This window comes from Sminthopsis crassicaudata, chromosome 5 (assembly GCF_048593235.1).
Source record: "Sminthopsis crassicaudata isolate SCR6 chromosome 5, ASM4859323v1, whole genome shotgun sequence".
Lineage (NCBI taxonomy): Eukaryota > Metazoa > Chordata > Mammalia > Dasyuromorphia > Dasyuridae > Sminthopsis > Sminthopsis crassicaudata.
In genome coordinates this window covers 145,857,631-145,880,761 of record NC_133621.1, presented here as the reverse complement: position 1 = coordinate 145,880,761, position 23,131 = coordinate 145,857,631, and the positions used below count along the sequence as shown (strand labels likewise).

Here is a 23,131-nt window from a genome sequence, read left to right as displayed (position 1 = left end):
GGAATGAAATTTGAAGAAGGTAGGGAAAGAAGATCATATATTTACAGAAGCTGAAGGGGCTGAAGAGTCCATTGAAGTCAAATATCTCATTTTATAAATGAGGAACCCAAACTATGTAGAAGTTAAAAGGTTTGCCAAGAGTCACATAAATCCTAAGTGTCTGAGGTTGGAGTTGAATCCAACTCTTCCTGAATTGAAGCCTAGGACTGAATTTGGCTCCCCACACTTTCTTAACAGCTCATTTGATATGATATCTTTTAGAGAAGGAAAGAAACATCTAAGGCATATATTTTGCTTGACATGACAAAAGTCATATGAAAAGAGAATTTATAATTTATGGGAAAATCTGGTTGGGATTTTCTGTGATATGGAAGCTTTGCAAAGAGCTTTGCAAATTGATCCATCTCAGAGACAAATTACTTCACTTTAAGGAAACTTAATTATCTGTATATCTAGATATACATACATACATATATAAGTCTATTTAAAACACATACACATATATTCTTAATTTGCAAGATGTTTTGACATAAACTCGTGCATTTAAAATCTTTAATTTAAACTTAATTTTTAGTAATCATTACATAATGTAAAGTATACATGTGTATAGTAGCACATGGGTAGCATTGATATATTATACACTTAGTCATGATTTCTGGTCTTCATATAAATTTCATTATGATTGTGTTAAGTTCAAAACACAGAGATGAGAGAAATAAAGGTAATTTAAAATAGCCACAAATGCCTTGATTTTTGTGATATTTAGTATATACATTATTAGATATTTAACAAAATTACACTCTCCAAAAGAAGTACATTTAAGCAGATTTAAAATAAAGTCACTTAATTTAAAAATGATAATACTGTTGCCATTTTTTCCTGAATGAATATTTTTCTAAAATAATAATTTTTATAATCATTAGACATAATCTTTCATCAACAGATAGTCATATTGGATAAAGATTAGGTCAGACTGGTCCAATGTAAAAATGGCAAATTGGTTGAGAATATTCCTAAAATCATAATATATATAATATGTATATATATATATGTGTATATATATACATATACATATACATATATATATATATATATATATATATATATATATATATATATATATATATATATATATATATATATATATATATATATATATATATATATGACAATCTATACTGCTCATATGTAGGATCAACCCCAGATGGAGCAAAAATTCTAGATCAAGACAAATTAAACAGGTGAGAAAATTATATATGAGAGAAACAATGACATTTTAAAAGAATTTACCTATTTTTCTGAATGGACTAGGCAGATCTGTTTGTCTGTAGTCTGATAACTCCTTTTAAAACATATTTTTCAAAAGCTTTTCTTATATTTTGAGTAAGACACAAGATTTAAAAAAATGTAAGTAATGAACTGAACCAGCTACACCTAGCAAAAGAACTCTAGGAGATGATTATGAACCACTACATAGAATTCCCAATCCCTCTAATTTTGTCACAGGCTAATTGTACACTATTTCAAAGTCCGATTCTTTTTGTACAACAAAACAACTGTTTGGACATGTATACATATATTGTATTTAATTTATACTCTAACATATTTAACATGTATTGGTCAACCTGCCATGGGGAGGAAGGAAGGAGGAGAAAAATTAGAACAAAAGGTTTGGTAATTGTCAATGTTATAAAATTACCCATGCATATATCTGGTAAATAAAATTATTATAATATAAAAAATACAATCTTTAGTATTAATATGATTTCTTTTGCATCTAGCAAAAGTCTGATGGAAATAATAATACCTGGGTTTGCTGAAGTCAGAGAAGTACATTTCTGCCAGGAGATGCCAATGGATGCCCCCATTATTGCTGTACTGAAGCAAGACACCCTCTTCTCTACTGTCTGGTTTGTTGCAGGCAGTGCTTTCACCACCAATCTGGATATAAAACTGGACAAAATCCACCCAAGAAGTATCCATATCCCAGCTCACTAGTTGTCTCTTTCCAGCCTAAGAAAAAGGGAAAGATTAAGGCAATTTACACATAATAATAGAGGAAGAGTTCTGTTTGTTTTTTTTTTTGTTTTTTTTTTGTTGTTGTTTTGTTTTGTTTTGTTTTTTGCTTTATGTCCCTTAAATTTCTTTTTTTTCACATTTATTTAATTATTAATTTATGTAATATAATAAATATCTCCATAACAAAAAGATGATTGCAAGTGACACTGCAAATCTATCATGAACAACTTGCTATTTCTTTTAAATATATAATAAAGTCATCATGTTTATTTCTTTCTTTTCCCCTTTTTTTCCTCCACTGCCAAAATTAGAGATGGCTGCCATTAGACTCAAATAGGCACATACATGCACACACACAAATATATAAAATTATTCTATACATACTTCTATTTATCAGTTTTCTCTAGATGCAGATACCATCTTTGTCTTTTCTTTATAGTTAATTTGAATATTTAAAATATTCACATTTATTTGCTCAAAGTCATTCTTAAAACAATATTGCTATTATTGTATGCAACATTCTCTTGGTTCTGTTAATTTAACTTTTCATTATTTCATGCAATTGTTTCCATGTTTTTCTGAGATCACTGAACTCATCATTTCTTATGGGACAGTAGTATGCCATCACAATAATATACTATTACCCAAAGGATGGGAATTCCTGCAATTTCCAGGGTTTTTTTTTTTTTTTTTGTCAAAATAAAGAGAGCTCCTATAATACTCCATGCAGTGGCATATAGAAAATTATGTCACATAATGGTTGCTGCAGGTACATAAGACTCTTTTTTTCCTTGTGGTTGAGAAGAAAAGAGCCTTCAGTTTTGATTTGGTGGGGATAATTTCGATCTCATGCACTCATTTTTATGCTTTTCTTCTTTGATCAGTCCCTAGACGAGTGATCTAGCTGATACAGTACTATACTCGGAGTCAGCAAAACTTGGGTTCAAATCCCTAAATTAAATTAAAAACTAAATTAAACTTTAAGACTAACACAAATTTCTTTTGGGGATGGGTTACTCTACATAATTGTGAAGTGCTAAATCAGATATGCTGTAAAAAGGTAAACAAGTTCCATATCACAGCTGATATATTCCTTCCTGGGTAGAAAATTATTCCTTTTTTATAGACTGCCTGGGGCTAGAAGTAAAGCCAGACACAGCTGAAACTAATTGATAAAAGAGGACAGCATCTTGGTCATTTTCACTGAGGGAAGGAGGGAGGGGGAAGAAAAAAACAGATAATAAAATTTTCCTGGATACCAAAAAGCACGTTAGGAACTAAAAGAGTTAACAATATCTTTAAATCCAGTAACTTCCTTTCCTTCTACCAGAAGGTTCAATGTGTCTATCTCATGTCATGGTAGTGCTGTGAAGTGTTGGACAGAAACTGAAATGGTTTGTCATCATTCCTGTTATTAGTCAGTGACTTCATGGTAATGGGATTATGAAAGAAATGTCTTGCTTATGAAATCCTATAGCCAAAAGCAGATTCTGCTGGGGGCAGAGCTATAAAAAGCCCTCAGATTTGTCACAGAGTTCTCTAACCCCCCCCCCAAATCTCAGTAAAAATACTGTGTGAAAAATAAAGATGGTCTGTATGACACAGAGGGAATAAAATCTATCATATGGAATTCAAAACTAATTCTACTTTATTAACTTAATGAAGAAAGTTTTAGTTATGAAGAATTACAAAGAATATTCAGTTGGCTAATTTAAAGTGAATAACCTGGCAAATATGGATAAAACGGATTAAAAGAAACCAAATTGAAGCCTTAGTTTGGAGATTGTTCTTTGGAACTCTCAGTGCTAAAAAGTAAATGATATAATTACATATATATGCATTTATATCATAAAAAGGAAGCAATGAAATTTTTAAAAGCCTATTTATTTTTCTGAATGGTCTGGATAGGTATAGAATGCTTATCTGTAGTCTAGTGACTACTATATATATATATATAACTATATCTATCTCTATATGACTCTTTTAGGCTTTTCTGGGCAGAAATACTAGAGCAGTTTATCATTTCCTTTTCCAGATCATTTTATATATGAAGAAATTGAGGCAAACAGGGGTAGATGACTTGACCACAGTCACACAGTTCTATTTGAACTCAGGAAGATGAGTTTTCCTCCTTCTAGGCATGGCACCCTATCCACCTATTCTCTGTCTCATTCTCTTCCTTCATACACAGACACACCCAGACACACACCCAGACACACACCCAGACACACACACACACACACACACACACACACACACACACACACACACACACACACACTTTCCTACTTTTTTCCATTGGATCAGAAGTAACAAAAATGAAAATCACCTTAGGATCACTGTAATATGGCTCAAGACAAATAATATATTTAAACTTCCAAATCTCTATAAGAAGACTATGAGAAAAAACTACAAACCACAGAACTTAGCAGGTTATTTCAAATTTAGCAAACTACTTTGAGAAACTTGGCAAGAAAAAATGAACCAGAAGGAGGAAGCTCCTACAATGAAGACAATTATAAAAAAAATCCAATTATCACAATTAGCTAGTTGCAATGATTGGTTTATCAGGAAATTTACAGTCTAGTGCTATTTTTCCCCAAGGATATTTTGGTGTTAGTTCAGAGGTTTTCTGAAAGTGTTGTGTAGAATTTTTGTAAATGATGAAAAATATATCATATCTTTGCTTAGCTTGGGATTTCATCCTCCAAAATCTACATATTTTCCAAACTTTTCTTTAATTATGCAAAATGCTACTTTCTTTTTAAAAAATAAAAGAAAAAGGAAACAGTTAAAGCAAAAATTTGCTTTTCAAATATAAACCTTTCCAAGTTGGCTTAATGTATAGATATATTTTTTTAATTGTAGGAATCAATATATTTATTTAGGATTTAAGGCAAGAACATTTAAATAATTCAAGATCTCCAAAACATTTACCCCCAATTTTTTTTCAAAATGGCATTTTGGTCTAAATGCTCAAGTTGAATAGACTAGAAATTGAACTGATGCCATAAAAGCTACAAAAAGCCGATATTTATAGACAGCATTTTCCAAAGCCACAGTAATCCTAACTCTGGTTACAATATAAATTTCAGTGAATAGCATTTCTAATCTTTGTTTCTAGTTTCATCTTCAGTAAAATATAATTAAATTCTTACTAGTCTACTAATTCTTTAAAACCAATTTTTTTCTTTTAACTGTTCTACAGCTTCCTAATCTTCCATTATATCAATCTCTGCATACTTTCTGAAAAGCGGCTTTGGTTTATTTACATTTGGCAAAACTTCTTTACTTTTATTTTGCTCTACTTGATTATATTTTGAAGTTATTTACTCATTGAAGTGATCAACAATATTGTGGGATAATCAGGTATGACAAACTTAGCTCTTTTTAGGAACCCAATGATTCAAGACAATTTTAAAAGACTCATACTGGAAAATACCATTCATATCCACAAGAACAACTTTGGAGTCTGAATGCAGGTCAAAACATACTATTTTTTCCTTTATTTTTTTTCACTGTTTTTCCTTTGGGTCTGCATCTTCTGACACAACATGACTAATATAGCGATATTTTTCTTGAATACACATATATAATCCATATCAAATACATGAAAATGTCTTGTTGCATTCATGTTGTCTTCTTAAAATGTTAACTTCTTCAGTACAACAAAGTCCACTCATCTTGACATGAATGTGCATAAAATCTGTCACTGTGTAATGAACACAAGGCTGCTTATTAATTACATTTGATGATAATGATCAGGGAAAATTTAAGTGTTGATAGTTGGGAGACCTAGTTAAATTTAATCCATCCTGATTTGCTATTTTCTCAATCTTGTTTACTTGCTAAAAGATCAAATTTTCTTTGTTCTGCACCTGCATCTGAACAAAAAGCATATCTATTTTTGCATTTGCATAAATTATCTTGCCTTGGATTTCTGCCTAGACAGACTCTGTCACATATCAGCACTATGGCATTATAGCTCATCTATTTAAGTCTTTGATAACTTGTCTCAGTATTTGTCCCTACCTTACTGAAATATAAAGATGATCCAGAAGAGATGACTCCACATCCTTGTTCTGCTTTGACAATTTCTCCCCCGATGACTTCTTGCCAGTCAGTCTCCCAACCATTCTGACTTTCAAAATCTGACATAATAGTAGATGGAAGGGAAGCTTCTGGCTGACATTCAGTGCCTTGATACCCTTGGTCACACCTAAGGAGAAGATTATTAAAGTAATCCTGAATGATTTTCTTAATTATAGCTTTTATCTTATTGTTTCAAATCTATTTCAGCTGACCAGGAAACACCTCAATAAAGAAGAGTGAATTTAATATTAAATACATACAATGTTGTTTTCCCCATTATATTGAATATAGGCACACCTCTTTCTGTTGTGCATTGCTTTATTGTGACTTTCAGATATTGTGTTTATTTATATATTTATTTATTTTTTAGCAAATTGAAGATTTGTGGCAACTCTGGGGTGAGCAAGCTTGTTGGCACCTTTTTCCAACAGCATGTGCTTTTATCATATTTCTGTGGAACATTTTGGGAATTTTCACAATTTTTCAAGTCTTTCCATTATTATTATATATGTTATTGTGATCTGTGATGAGTGAGCTTTGAATTTACTATAGTATGATATTTTTGGGGGGTGTCATGAACCACTCCCATATAAGATGAGAAACTTAACTGAAAAAAGTTTTGTGTTTTGATTGTTCTAATGACTTGCTGCTACTATACTCTGTGGGTCTCTCTATTCCCTAAGATACAATATTGTATTTGAAGTGTTCAAATAAAAGGAAGAGTCAATTATTGTGGCAAATTTCACTATGTACTGTTTAAGAAATTGCCTCAGCCACCTCAGATTTTAGCAACTCAGTCAGCAGCCATCAACATGAAGGCAATACTCTCCAGCAAAAAAAGATTTTGACTTGCTGAAGGCTCAGATAATGGATATTTCTTTTTAGCATTTTAATTAAAGTAAATACCTTGGGATTTTTTAAAGACATAATTCTACTGTATGCTTAATAGACTACCATATAATGTAAACATAACTTTTATATATACTGGAAAACCAAAAAAATATTTTGTGATATTTGCTTTATTGCAGTGGTCTGAAACCAAACTTACAATATTTCTGAGGTGTGCCTTTTTGCTTTGACATTAGGCAGGAATGATCAGGGGGTCACCTGCTCAACTTTTTTACATGAAATAAAAACAAACAAACAAACAAAAAACTACAAAAGGTATACTAAGTCATAGATACTGTGTCTCTTTCACAAAATTACCAATTCTTCCAAGGTCTATCTCTCTATTTCTCTGTTTCTGTTTCTGTATTTGTCTCGACAATGTAGTACTCAATCTAATTTGATTCAATTCCCTAGATTATAGTATGTGACTTTTTAGGGAATAATATAATATAAAAATGTAAATGTAAATTATGATCAGTCTCATAATCCTTTCTTCCACCCAGTCTCTTGCCATTTCTGCAATCTATCCTCTCTTTTATATAAACATTTTTTTCTTGACAAAATCTGTATATATATGTATGTATGTATGTATGTATATATATTCTCTGAAGCTTTTAGAAGTGGATGCTAACTTACAAATTTCAAAGAAATTCCCTGATAGAGTAATTTCCAGTAGAGTAATATTGTAATACCATGTATCCGAACCAAGGGCAAGAAAGAACCTTTCCTTTTGGTTATTTCATAGGTAATAATGCATTCACAGAATAATTTTTACAAATTCTGGGGTAATATTCATAAAAAGAATTCTCTAGCAACAGAAATTCTCTCAACTTTTTTTTTTTTTTTTTAAATACGTACTTGCATAATCCTCGCTCACACCAGCCATGCCCATTACACATATTTGGACATTGCTGTCCTATATAAATATTGTCTAAAGCCCATTCATCTTGTGTTGTATAATAGCTCTGACTCCAACGAAAGCGAGTAGCACTGGACCTGGAAATATATTAAAAAGAAAAATAAAATACCATTCTTTGAAACTTCCTGTAGAAGAATATTAAAGAAAAACTTATTCTCACAGCACTTTCTTTTTAGACTATATGCTCTCTGGAATTTTTATTTGATTGCCAACCATTTTTGTACATATTGAACTTAGTTTTTCTGAAATGTTGAAATGGAAAATATAACTATTATAAGTAATACATTGTGAAAGTCAAAAGAAGTTCTTTTTTATGTATTTAAATTATTAAAATTATTGAGTTTTAGAAAAATTAAGCAAATCAAAATATCAAACATTGATACATTTTATATTAATATTTAATGTTAGTGAAACAAAGCTAAGGGAGAAAGATTTTTCTAAAAATTCTCATCCTTATTATATTAGTTGATTGTTAAATGATGGACATTTTGTTTTAAATTATAGGAAGACCACATTTTATTTAACTCTCAAAATAAAACAAGAAATAATACAAGAATTATTGGATAAGGAATAGAAATGATTAGCACAATATAATACATGGACTATATAGCATTGTTAAATGACCTCAATAAATTGAATAATAATATCCAGAAGCACTGATCTGTTTATTCATACTGAAAAATAACTTCCTTCTTTTTCAAAAACAAATTGATACTAAATCAAAGCAAATAAGAGGTCTAGTAGACATCAAGAAATCTTAGGGAACTTGATTGTGACTTAGAAATAAGGTCTGCAGAAGAAGAAAAAGCATATTGACATTTCTGCAGCAGAAATTTAGTAATATATCCAATTGGTAACTGAAAAAAAATTAGAGCCATTTTAATTTAGTGAATGCCACAAACTATTTTTTATAAACCTCTGAAAGTTTGATTTTTTTCCCTCTGAAGATTTCCTGGTAAAGAGGTCAGATAATTGTGATTCTCCAATACTCATTTAGGAATGATTTTCAGAAATGAATGGGCATGAACCCAGAGTCACAGACTGAATCCCATATTTCCAGTACAGCATCCATTGAGAGCTCAGACCTTAATGGTACTGCAAGAACTCTTAAAGCCTATTATGTCAGTTATGCTAAGAAGATTGTTAAAGTTCAGATAGGCCTTTATTATTTTTCTTTAATTCATGATCTGTGGATAATAGTTTGCATTTCCAGTTCTGGTAGGATGATTTCTGAATTTTCTGAGGTGCATCTAGCAGAGTGATGCCTTCTTACACATTCATGATCCTCAGTGATACTTCCAATGAGATTATGCTCACTTCCTTTGGAATAACAATTTTTATTTTCAAACAAAATAGGTGCTGCTTCAATTTTCATGACTATATAAAGTTAATAGTTTTCCATAATAAGAAAAAGTCTTTTATTGTTTTATTATTTATTATCAGTAACTTCTCAAGGGTATGAATTTTCCCCAAAAAATGGGACCCAGGTTAGTGCTATTAAAATTATTTGATTAATACCTGAATGACATTATTAATATATTTAACATATTTAATAAACATAAAAGTTATTAATTTGATACTATTGAAACTGTTTGATCATATATAGTAATGAAAGTATATAATAAAGTATACATTCTTGGTAAAAATGATTAAGATAAATAAAATTTATTCTATCCATTGGTTCTCCATTTTATATTATTTTGAGAACTTGGATAACATTTTATAAATGATTTGCACCATGCCATAGAATAAAGGTAACTATTCTGATTTATCCATTTTTATAGCATCATAGTTTAATGGAAAAAATAACCTGTAGGGAGAAAGTCAGAAAAAAGGGTTCTCAATCTAATTTTAGTACTAAAGAGCTATGTGATCTTGAACAAGATGCCACTGTATTTCTCTACAGATTTTCAATTCTATCAAATGAGGAGGATGGGTCTTCATGACCACTTACAAGACTAACAATTTATGATTTCTGAACAGAAATGGCCATTTTTAGGAGTTCTTTATTTCCATAGTTACATAATAGGATAAGGCCTATTGCATGACTTGGTAATAGAGGTTTTAATTTGGATGTTTCAGCTATGGAGACAGATGATTCTAAATCTTTCATGATATAGTTTACCTAAAAAGTTATCAAACTAAAAAGGAAAAGTCCCTGAAACACAACTTCTTTATCTATGAATCAGAGAAGATACTTTACTTAAAGACTATTATCATTGATATTTTGGCCATCCTACTTCCTCAAAACACATCAATGTTCAACTAGACACTGAAACTAGTAAGGGAATAGAATTTCAGGAGTAATACAAGGGAAATACTGAAAAAAAAAAGAATCTATAAAAAAGAAGAATTAGTAATAACAAGTATTTCAATAGTACTTTAGTAAAAAACTGTGTATCTGTTTCACAGATCTAATTTGAGTTCTATAACAACATATAGGAGAGGAAGCATGGCATCTCAGTATATGGATACTGGAAAAAATCTGGGTTCAAACCCTGTTTCTGACAATAACTGGCCATTTCACCAGTTACTTAATTTCTCAGCATCTCAGTCAGTCTGTAAGCATTTATATTAAACACTTAAGGTATTATGTCCTGGGAATACAAAGAAAAGCAAAAACATTTCTGTCTTCAAATAGCTCACATTCTAACATAATAATTAAATTTTTTTTGGGTCAATTAATCACATCTTACTCTACATGACTCAATTTGGGTTTTCTTGATAGAAATACTGGAGTGTTTTCTCATTTCCTTCTCCAGCTCATTTTACAGATGAGGAAAGAAAGACAAATAGAGTTAAGTGACTGACCCAAATTCACATAATTAGTAAGCATGAGGCTAAATTTGAATTTAGGTCCTTCTGACTCCTAAGTTGACACTATCCACAGAGCCAAGCTGCCCCTAATTACACTATAACACTTATTCACTCAAAACTAACACACATTTATTTATTCATATTCATACTTTCTTCTATTTTTTTCATTCTTCCCACCTCTTCCCCCTTCTTTCTCCAAATTCTTTTGCACGTATCTGTATAAATGTTGTAACCCCTTATGAGAATGTAACATCCTAGAATGTTAGAGTTGTTGTTTGTTTCTTTGTTTGTTTGCCTTTGGCTTTTCCATGCTTAGCATAGTATCTTGCAAAAATTTCATGTTTAACAAATGCTTATTGAGTTAATAAATTGCAAAATAATATGTATGCCAATGATAATTTCATTATAACACAACTTTAACATAGAAATACAATATGGACTCTAAGGTTACTGTTGCTACACTGAATTTATTTGTCTAAATATTTATACATAAGCATATTCTAAATTATTTTTTTCTTTTCCTTTTCAAGTTGATTCATGTTTATTGTAAGCACTTTAAAACTAAATTACTTGCCTAAAATAAAAGAAGCTTAACATGGATTATCCTATTAAAGATTGTCATACATACTTGAATGTGAACAGGTTAATTAAGAGAAAGGAAAGGGGGAAAGGGTTGAATATTGGCCACAGTTTCAGTGATTTAAAAAACACCTTGTTTTGAGCAATCTCCATTTGGCCAAGGGTGAGAATATAAAGTGTGATCTCACTGATTTTCAGTTGTGGCACAGCTAAATAGCTTCCAAAATTTAAATGTTTAAACTTTCCATTTCTCTTTAACCTTGAACATTTTTATTTTTAAATATGAAAGACTGGTACCTTGGAGATTAACCATGTGTTTACTTTATGTCTACATGGGATTCAGTTGGAAAGTTAAATAATTACTGTGGAATGTCTTATGGTTTCTAGTCAGGTACTATGGATTCCCAGGGGCAGATTGCACACCAGAAATAAAACTCAAAATTCTTTTTTATTTGATTTTTGTCTTTTAGATTTCAGTATCTAAAGTAAAATAATGTCAAGTTCTCTCTTGATAGTCAGGTAACCTGAAGAATCAAGGTAAATGCAAACTGATAAAATTGTACTTGCCACCTTCAGAGTCAGTGTAATTACATTCACCCAATTATACCAAAACTCTTATTTAGTCATTAAGTATTGATTTGTTTATGAAGTCAGCAACTGACAGCTGTTTGGATCTCATTAAGTCCTGTTCTTATGTAAATGTCCCTCATAAAATTGAAATTAATTTTTATCAGATAACAAATGTTCAATTCTTATATAATACAATTTCTCTGAGCAGGTGCATACATTCATGGTTTTCCCCACAAGTTGGTACCATCTAACAATATTTTCCTGCTAACAGAGATTCATATACACAAGGACCCTGGAAAACCAAATTTGGTTGATGACTCTATGTTTATGTTTTCATATGTTTGAATCATTTGGGGTGAGGTTTGCCAAAGCAGAATCTAACTGACTTCACTCTCCTCTTGAATCTTTAGGAAAATATACTCTTTCAAAAGTTGTGAGATGAACTAAAAGGACCAACTTAACTGTATTAAGGAAAATGAATACACTTTATCTCCACATCTCAGCTTTTCAAAATAAACTCTAAGCATCATAAAAACAGCAATTAGAACACCTGGTTTTTCTGAAGCTACAACAATATTTATTTACATATCAATTAATTGGAATACTAAAGTAAATACTTTATTAAAGTGTTTGGATTTATCTCACTCCTATTATTACTTCTGGGAAAATCTAAATTAAATAATTTCAGCCCTACTTTTAAGGTAGAACACATGGAGAACTAAGCTATTGGATGCTTACCCTGGGTAAAATTGGGGTACCTTTTAGAAAACATCTTTAAGGTCCAGTGAACAAGTTGACAATCTCTTGGTCTGAAAACGATTATGCATATGTAGCATCCCATCACTCCACAGAGGTCCCCCCCCCCCATCCAACTTTTAAAAAAATATTGGGAAGATAGTTTGGTTGGGGATTTAGATAGGTACTGAGAATAGAAATGAAATTGTTGAGGTGAATGGGTGCTAGATTCAAAGTCCAGGAAGGATATCAGGATAGGCAATGGTGACAGCAGGTTTTCTTTTTTTCAATGGGTCAGTTCTTGAGTCCATCTACCCAGCTCTGTGACAAGCTAATTATGGATAGAATACCTCAGATTCCCTATAAAAATAAGATAACCAAAATCAAAACATCACCTGCACTGGAAAGTTTAGTTTTTCTCAAAAGGTCTCTCTAGGTGCTCTGAATCTTAGGCTAAGAATTCCACAAGGAGTCTTTTTTTTTGGTCTTTATTTTGTTATTTTGTCTTTGTCCCTGCTGGATTGTGAATTGAGTTGAGTAGGCAATCCTTTACTCAGTTGTAGGAGGAAAACATAGGGAACTAAACAAAATCAGATTTTATTTCCTATAATTCTTTGGATGAAGCAAACTTCTATACTATAGAGGGAACTCTGGGAATTGAGGAAAGCAACAGGCTACTAGATACTGATTTAAATATTATTTTAAAGTTTTAAATGCTGATCCTCAGGAATTTTTATTTGTTAATAAACAATTTCAAGAACATCTATCTTCCGAGCAGACTCAATTCACTAGGACTCACTACAATAAAGATAGTTAAAAAGATGAGGAATGAGTGCTAAGGGAAGGTTTAAAAATTTAATTGTTATTGGGTAAATTCAAACATTCATATGTTCCTTGCCAATGAGTCATTGGTTCCTGATAGAATGAGGTAGGATACTTAGTATCCCCTGGAACACACTCCTAGAAATCTTCAAGGTGAGTGCTAGGACCCAGATATCTTTTGTTGAAGATAAACAGGTGAGTGCTTGGCAAAGTCCAATGGTAATTAAACATGCCCTAAAGTACTGGTGTCAAATTTCCATGGAAATGGATCCCTGGGATAGCATATTGATTTAGAAAGCTTCAAATTAACATTATCGATATCACTTTATTTTTATTTATTTTGTTAAATGTTTCCCAATTATCTTTTGATCTGGGTCAGGTCATACTCTGGAATGCCAAGAATTCAATGAATGGCCTATGTGCTTTCCTCTGTGTCCTCCCCTTCATAGTCTGGGTTTGACACCTTGGAACCTAATGAATGTGGAATTTTGTCTTTATAGTCATCCAGTGCCTGGAAGGTAACTTTCAAAACTTTCTTACAGACTCATTGTTAAAATTGGCTTTGTTCACTTTGTCCTGACATCTCCACAGGTGACAAGATTTATACTGTGAACTGTTTCTCATAAGGTGAGACTAAAGTTCTGCTTTGTACTTTGTTCTACAATTCTATTGCTTCTAACCAAAGCCTACTCTCCATTCCTGTCTTTCATTCTTACTAAATCTTGTCGTTTAGTCATTTCACTCATGTCTAACTCTTTTGACTCTATTTGAGGTTTTCTTGGCAGTGACACTGGAGTAGTTTACCATTTGCCTCTATAGCTCATTTTACAAGATGAAGAAATTGAGGCAAATAGGATTAAGTGACTTGTTCAGGGTGATTCATTTGAACTTTAAAAAAATGAGTCTTCTTGAATCCAGGTACTCTATCCACTGGGCCATCTAGCTACCTCAATATTAAACCTACTCTTGGCCTTTATCATAAACACTAATCTATTGACCCATTGCTATTTTCCAAGTTCATTTTTTCTACTCTTTGACTTTACTTGTCTCCATAAGTGGCCTTTAATGCATGATCTGCTTTTTTAATGTTTCACTAATTACACACTTAGAATTTTTAGCTTTTTGACTTTCTGACATTTCAGAGTTGGGAGCCCTTATCTTTGGGTAATTTTAAATAATTCTTTCTAAGATCTTGTTAAAACAATTATCCTCTCACTAATGTAATGCCATTTGTATCTTCTCCAATGGCTTCTTATTTAATAAAAACATGCTTAGATTACTCCTTTTTTCTCTTTACATGTCTACTACATGCAGAAATTGTCACTTTTTTTATTTCATTTCATTGCTAAACATTTTTGGGTAAGTCGTTTAACCTCTCTAGACCTCAGTTTCCTTATTTGTATAATAAAAAGGATGGATTCAATGATCTCTAAGATCCTTTGCAGATTTAAATATCCATTCCTATGATTTTTGAAATTACTTTGCATGCCATCAATAAAAACATCTTAACTATAGTGAAAAGATAATTCAAATAATGCAGGTAGCTGGTATGGGGGAGAGAATGCTAAGCCTGGATTTAGGAAGACTCATCTTCTTGAGTTCAAATATAGCCTCAGAAACTTACTAGTTGTGTTACCCATTGCATGCCATTTAACCTTATTTGCCTCAGTTTCCTTATCTGTAAAAAATCTTTGCCAGGAAAACTCCAAATGGGGTTATAAAAAGACACAATTGAAAAATTTACAAATACTTTTTAATCTTTCATTAACTGTTAGCCTTTTATAACTTAAAATATTTCCCACAATAATTAAAAATTTGATTATTAAGTAATCATTAGCTTTTCACTTACTAATCTCTCAATTAAATATATCATATTTTAAAACTTTTACTTAAATTTTTTAAAAAGTCTAATTATAAAATGAATAGCAGAGATACCTAAATAGAGAAAGTTAGGCAAAGTGGATACATTAATGAAAAATATGAGAAAAGTTAGAAAGTGTAATAAACATATGAAAAATTACTGAAAAAACAGATTTTGGAATTTTAAATTCTAACATAAAGCCTTATTCTTTTTTCCCCTGAGGCAATGGGGATTAAGTGACTTGCCCAGGGTCACACAGCTAGGAAGTGTTAAGTTTCTGAGGCCAAATTTCAACTCAGGTCCTCCTGACTTCAGGGCTGGTACAAACCCTTATTCTTAAAGGCAAAGTTATTCTATTATGATGAAATAATTCAATATTTAAAAAAACAAAAGCTAGAAATAAATCTAAAAATAATATCCAATGTTATTTTTACCATAAAAACCAAATATTTTACATTAAATGATGTATAAGTTCTAATCGGGATTTTGTTTAATTTATTTTATTTGCAGAATATGGCACTGGAAGAGTAGCAATTCAAGAATGATATGATTTTTAAGATTTATCTTCTTTTTTTGGATATGGATTTCATTCTTGAAAAAAATATATTAGAACTCCAAGGGAATTTAAGACATATTTAGTCAATCTCTTCACTTTACAGATGAGGAAATAAGGGTCATAGAGTTTTAAAGATCTGCTCAAGACTACAAAGATAATTCAAGGTCAATGAGGGACCACCCTGATCTTTTGGTTCCCAATTCAATGTTATTTCCACAGGATTATGCAATAGTAAGAAGATCATTTTAGGAAAAGAGAAGAAAATACATTTATTTTATGTAACACAAGTTTTAGATGAAATTAAAAGTTTATGTTTTCCTGTCAATACAAGAACCCAAATTTCTGAAAGTGAAACCCCCTCTCTCTCAAAAAAAAAAAAAAAAAAAAAAAGAGTTCCTTATTGTACTTAACTAATGTATTGTAATCTAATCACTTCCATAGAAATAGTTATGTAGCAAATCTAGGATATATCAAGGTTAAGATAACAATATTTTAAAATGAGCTCTCTTACCAAGTTTTCTGAGGAAGAAGTACAGTGATTCTTCTCCATTGTGTAAATTCACTGGAATGGTAGATGCTTGCAGATGTAAATTCCTGACAGCTAGGCATTCCGGGAAGGCATTCCTAAATAAAAATCATTGAAACATCAAGATTATCTTTCTCATTTTAAAATTTTTTCTCGTGTCATATTTTCCTTATTCTAGAAATGAACAAGGATTTAGAGGGTTCTATACTATTAGTTTATCAAACTTCCACTAATATCTTATCCATTCTGTCTCAGTCACTTACAGGGTTCTTTGTATTGTATAACTTTGAAATTTCTCCTTCTTTTTTCTTTCCATCATTCCTATGCCTCAATTCTTCTTATCCTGCTTTCTGCCCTCAATATCTTGCTATATCCTCTCTGTTTCATCTCTAATTATTTCTCTTTAGTCTTGACAGTCCTGAAGTTAATACATTTTGGTATAGCAACAGTATAGAAGACACTCCATCAATGAACCATTGCTCCTTTTTGAAATTCCCCTTTGTTGTTGTCCAGACCTACTCCATCAATGAACATTACCCTCTTTGTTGTTTAGCCCTTTCACTTCAGTCTAATTTCTCATGGCCCCATTTGGGGTTTTCTTGGCAGAGATATTGGAGTGGTTTGCTATTTCTTTCTCCAGCTCTTTTTACAGATCAGAAAGCTGAGGCAAACCGGGTTAAGTGATTTGCCCAAGGACACACAACTAGTAAATGTCTGAGGCCGTATTTGAACTCAGGAAGATGAGTCTTCCTAACTCTAGGACGGCACTCTTACTGATTACATCACTTAGCTGTTACTCTCTTCTTGCCCTTCTAATAATTAATATTGAATATTCTTTTCATTTGCTTCCTTTGCTCTTAAACTTGAATATTTTTAAATGACTTTAGAAAAGTACAATCAAATCAATTCATGTTTAGTTCAATCTTAGACTCATTGTTGAGTCCTCACTGTTGATGACATTCCTTTTATTTATCTTTTAATTAACTAACAAACTCCTCATAAATATTGTGCTAAATCTCCTCTCTACTAAAATTCACAATTCTACATTCCTACCCTCCAGAATATAGCATTCACTTAAATGAAAAGATTGAAGCTATAAATATTCTTCCTTCTCTTTCTTGCTCCATACTTCAAAGGATCACCCATCTATTATTCTTTCCCTCCAGTTCAGGGTAGTCCTTCACTTTGTCAAGGCTAATGCTTCTATTTGTGAACTTAAGACTATCTGCTCTCATGCCTCTTTGTTCCATATCTCCCTTCTAGTTGTCATTCTTTACTTATTTATTGACTTCTTCTGGCTGCAAGTAGCCAAAATCTTCCCTATTCCAAAAACCTTCCATTAAGTCTGATGCTTCATATAAAGCTATATTTCTTTTCCTTTTACTGTTTAACTTCTTACTGCCTCTACTTTCTCACCATCTACTTAGTCCTTTAAAATATTTTTATTTTTTGAATTTAATAAAAAACAAATATAAAGAACATTTTCATATACTTTGGGAAACAGAAGGAGAGGATGATACATAAATTTTTATTACATAGAATTTGCTCCATTTTTTAGGGAAAGTATATAATAAATTCAAACATGATTTACAAAGCTGTCCTGAATTCTTTGATTCCTTTTGACTTTACTTCTGTTCTCTTCTAATTTTTTTCTTTGTTGGGAGGATACTCTCCCACCTTCTTACCACTGGAAAAAAAAAACAAAAAAACCCCAAAGTCCTTGGAAATAAATGCCCATATATAAGACTTTCTAACCCCATCACTTTACTGAAACTACTTTGTTTAAAGATACCAATGATCCTGAATTAAAAAATTAAATGAACTTTTCTTAGTCTTTCTCCCTCTTGAGGTTTCTGTACCTATGACACTATTCACTTTAGATCCTTCATGATACTCTCTCTTCCTTTGGCTTCTATTATCCTAGTATCTCCCAGTTCTCATTTCCATTTAATTAGTCCTTCTAAGTTGGTTGGTTCATCTTTCTTCTGTTCTCCAATGTGGTTGCCCATCAGTGCTCTATGGTTGGCCTTTTATTTCTGTCTATGTGCCCCTTTGGCAATCTTATATACTCTCTAGCTTTATTTATTTTTATCTACGTAGATAGGGAAGGGAAGGGAAAAGGAAGGGAATAAAATATAGTGCCTTCTATTTCCAGGCATTCTGCTATGATGGCTACTTTAATTTCTGTCCTGAATTCCAACCCAACATTAGCTATCCATGAGACATTTCTCCTGTACACCCTATAGGTACTTTGAACTCAACAGATCCAAAATGGAATCTGTTATCTTCTTACTGACTTGTCCATTCTTATTAAGGACACAACCATTTTTTCAGTTACTGAGTACCCTTCTTAGGTTTATAACTATGAAGTTGTCCATGACTTTTTCTCATTCCTCATTCCATGTCTTCATTCAGTTTCCAAGTTGTATCAAATTTACCACTATGACGTCTCTCACATTCATCTTCTGTATATCACTCCTAATTAAAGCCCATACTCTCACCTAAAATGCAGTATCATACTAATTGACATCCCTTCTTTCACCTCTCTAATCTTTCCTACATATCATTGTCAAAAGAATCTTCCCAAGATGCATGGCTGAGTAAGCCACTAACCCAATCAAAAATCTTTAGAGGATTTCTATAGTTAATATAAATATTCCTTTAATGTAAGAGGATGCCTATCAATTGTGGAATAACTAAACAAATCATCACATATAGGTATAGTAGAATATGTCTATGCCATGAGAAATAAGGGATTATTTCAGAAGAAGTTGTAAAGATTTTATGAACTGATGGAAAGTAAAGTGAACTTAACCACTGATATACAAGATAAATAACTTTTAAAGATTTAAGAATTAGATCAATTATCGATCATGATTTCAAAGAAGCCCAATGATGAAGAATAGAATTTTTCTGTTAACAGAGAATAAATGAATTCAAGATGCAGAATAAAAAAACTTTTTTTTTTTTTTTTGCATGATCAACATGAGAAGTTAATACTTTACTAATTTGTTATGAGTTTTTTCCTTTTGTCCAATGTGAGTGTGGGAGTAGCTAGGAATAGAAAAAGCACTCTATACTATCCAAACTCAACCAGTAGTTGTTAGCTGATATTTTCCCCCATTCCTCTTCCCCTGAGAATTTATAGGGTTTTTTCCCTTAGTGCTTAAAATACACACATTCTCTTTATTTCTGTCTGTTGAAATGTTTGCACTTCTTTGAAATTTTTCCTGGTTTCTCGTCCCCAAGGTAAAATATTCTTTCCTTTAGATTTTTTTTTTTTTTGAAAACAAAAATTTGCTTAAATTGAATTCCTTAAATGTGCCTTACCTGAATTTTTCTTTTTTTTTTTTTTCTGTCATACTAACTTATGCATGTGTTTCCTATTAAATTAAACTGCCATTTCCTTGAGGGCAGAGGCTATAGTTCTGTGAATGTCTGATTCAGCATAGGTCTTATACCTAAGAGATACTTAAAAATTCTTAAGATGTTAGCTGAAATCACTATGCAATTTAATGATATAAATTTCAAGTAGTAAATATACCTCTGTCCTTTTCACAATGAATTTAATTTTTGATTTTTTTTACTGCTTAATAACAAAAATAAAACTTTAAAAATTCAATTCTACCAGTATTTATTGAGTACCTGTGATGTTCCAGGAACTGTGCTTGGTGCTGAAGATGAAAAGGAAGAAAACAAAATTGTCTTTGCCTTAAAGGATTTTTATATTTAGAATCATCAAATATTTGGCAAATATAGGAAATGTCTAATTGCAGATGAAGGTTAAGTAAGAAGGGAGCCCAAGGGCATGTGGCCATAAGGAAAAGTGATAAGCATAGAAGGAGCCATATTTGAAGAATTTATATATTATCACCTGCCTGCCTGAAAGATAGCTAGGGTTAAATATCTCATAGCTTCTTATATTAGCATATTTCATTGTTTTAAATCTATTGAGATGGATTTCTGCCTATCCTAAATGTGTGTGTGTATGTGTGTGTGTGTGTGTGTGTGTGTGTGTGTGTGTGTGTGTGTGTGTATGTTCTTCATAATATGTTTTATTCTTTTTTCCCTCTCTAGTGTTTTAGAATAGGCCTTAAATTTTTTTCTTCTCATGATCCCTCTTTGCTCAGGAAATTTTTATATGACCTTATCTCAAACCTGAGCAGAAATGTTTCTGGTATCCTTCATTCATGTGCAGTGCAAGTGCATATGTTGTATGTTAACTAGCAAGACTATAGTGATATCATAGTTATTCAACATGGGCAAATTCTGCCAAAAAACTGCTCGGATTCATAATCTGTTTGATTTTGAGTTAATTTTTGGTTGTTATATTCAGAATTAATGTTGCCACATTTTTTTTGTAATACTACATTCAGTTCCATTACCCCATATAGAGGCTCATTCCACATTCTCAGAATTCTTAGAATTTGTTTAGAACAAGACAATGCCTTCATATAGGTTTTTCTATATTTTAAGAGAATCTAAAATTACTCTCCAACCTTTTTTTTTCTTCAAATTAAGCAACATATATTTTTTAACAAACAGATATTATTATTTTTCATCCTTCTCATTATTTTTATGTCTTCTCTGGATTGCCTCTGGTTTCCTTTTAAACAGAGGAGCACTACTAAATGCATACAACTCCAACCAATTCTGCATAAAATGGAAGGATTTAATCTCTTGTACTGCCATGTCTCTGTTATATGTTATTTCCTCTTGAAATAAGAGTTTTTATATGTATTATTTATTTTTGAAGTATTTTACTTGTTCAAAAAAAAAACAAGTTTCAAAAAACTTATTAGTTTTTTCTTGCATATTCCTGCAGTTATCATCCTATTTTGTAGATGCAAGAATTGAAGACTGAAGAATTGAGGGATCTATTCACAGAATTCTGCTTTTTCCTTCATCTTGCTCAATACCTACAGAAAGCTACTCCCTTTCTGCTAATACATGATGCCAGCATCTATCTTCCTAGGACTACAAAATGCCCAGGAATGAATCTTCCTCTAATAAACATTATTCGTTTATTGACAACTTATCAATAAGACAGGAAATAATTTTTTTGGAGGCAATTTGGGTTAAGTGAACTGCTCTGGGTCGCATAGCTAGTAAAAGTCTGAAGTTCTATTTGAACTCAGATACTCCTGAATTCCAGGGCTGTTGCTCTATTCACTGTGCCACCTAGCTGCTCTAGGATAAATACTTAAAAAAAAAAGACTTTTGCAACATAAAAAAAAAGACTTTTGCAACATAATAAGTTTGGATTACATGGAATATATGATTTAACCTCCAGCCTTCTAACTAATTCCTTGATCAGGGCAGCTGATCAAAGGACGCTCAAAGAGAATCAAACAATTTTGCCATTTCTTTTCATATCTCAATTTTCTGTAAACTTCTTTAATTACTGTGGAAACTTACCATTTGTAGCTTTTAAAGAAAGGGCCCAATCATAAAGCCTTACCTCTTGTACAAGGTGCCATGTAAGACCATGATTGGTAGAGTAGTCCAGTTTCACTTGGTTGTCCATATAGGGAGTATATTTCTGACCACATCCCATCACCAGACTGAACTGTATCATATATGAAGCTCCAATCTGCATAGACTGAGTTTCCACATAACGCATGCTTGAGGCAAGTTTAGAGTCTCCTGTAAAACTGAGAGATAAAGAATGTGAATCAGAAACTCAATTCAGAGTCATCTCAAAAGTAACACTACAATTGCTGATATTTATACTCCTAAATATAAATAAAAATATAAGTATAAATTGATATTTATACTCCTAAGAGACTGTCAACAAGTATTGAGGGAGTGTGCTATGGGATTCCACAAATATTTGGTTTATGGCTTCATTGCTTTCAAGAAGTTTGCAGTTTACTAACATGAAATGAAGCATATGAAACTATACACTGTTGTATAGTCAATTCAATTATCTCTATGGAAGTTGTTCTTCAATAAATCTTTTAGCAGTATTCAATCTTCCTAAATTCTTTATCAACTTATTGTTTTCAATAAGACCAAGTAAAAATAAGTTTAAAAAATCCCAATTATAACTATGATTTCTTAGAAAGATATGAATTAGAAATATAAGAAAGCACAGAGGGAAAGCAATAACTGTATTAAATTTGTACTTTACATCCACTTAAGAGATAATGTCATCTATTACCAGGACAAAATGATAAGCGCCATAAGTTGAGTAGGGAGGTGGGAAAGGAAAGCTAAACAAAACTTTATGGCTTATCTTTCTCCAGGTCTCATATATCTTCATAATTTTGTTTGAAGTATGAAATTCTAAGAATAGTGGAAACACTCATATTCAACAGTAAAATAAATTAAAAATAAATTTCTGAAGTCAAATACAGTTAATTTCTGATTAATGACACGGTATAACCTTAGTATAAATAACAAAAATATTTGAAAATCATTGAAAGGTATTTTTCTCAGTCACACTTAACAATATTAAAACTACTATAAAACAATTTAGGTTAAACAATATTGTAGGACTATGATGTGAAATTTAAATAGAAATGGATCCCTGAAGGCCACATGTTGACTTTGAAAGTCACAAAGTAACATCATCTATGTTGTATTAAAAATATTTTGTTCAACATTTTCCAATCACAAATTAATCAAGTTCAGGCCTCATTCAGGCAAGCAGTACTTGCTATCCCTATTGCAGGGTATAGTTAATTTTTAGCTGTAGCAATAGCAAAGAAAGATAGGTTCCAGGGAAGGCAAAATCTGAGTTAT

General features: G+C 31.6%; 1 protein-coding gene across 1 annotated transcript in view; it reads right to left on the bottom strand.

Moving 5' to 3' along the window:
- Nucleotides 1-23,131, bottom strand: part of RELN (reelin) — a 526,398-nt gene that overhangs the window by 131,241 nt on the left and 372,026 nt on the right. The window contains exons 21-25 of the mRNA XM_074268428.1: nt 21,846-22,038; nt 16,370-16,482; nt 7,858-7,995; nt 6,052-6,238; nt 1,808-2,013 (exon numbers count right to left, since the gene is read on the bottom strand). Coding sequence (XP_074124529.1) covers nt 1,808-2,013; nt 6,052-6,238; nt 7,858-7,995; nt 16,370-16,482; nt 21,846-22,038 — 837 coding nt within the window. The remainder of the gene's footprint in view (nt 1-1,807; nt 2,014-6,051; nt 6,239-7,857; nt 7,996-16,369; nt 16,483-21,845; nt 22,039-23,131) is intronic.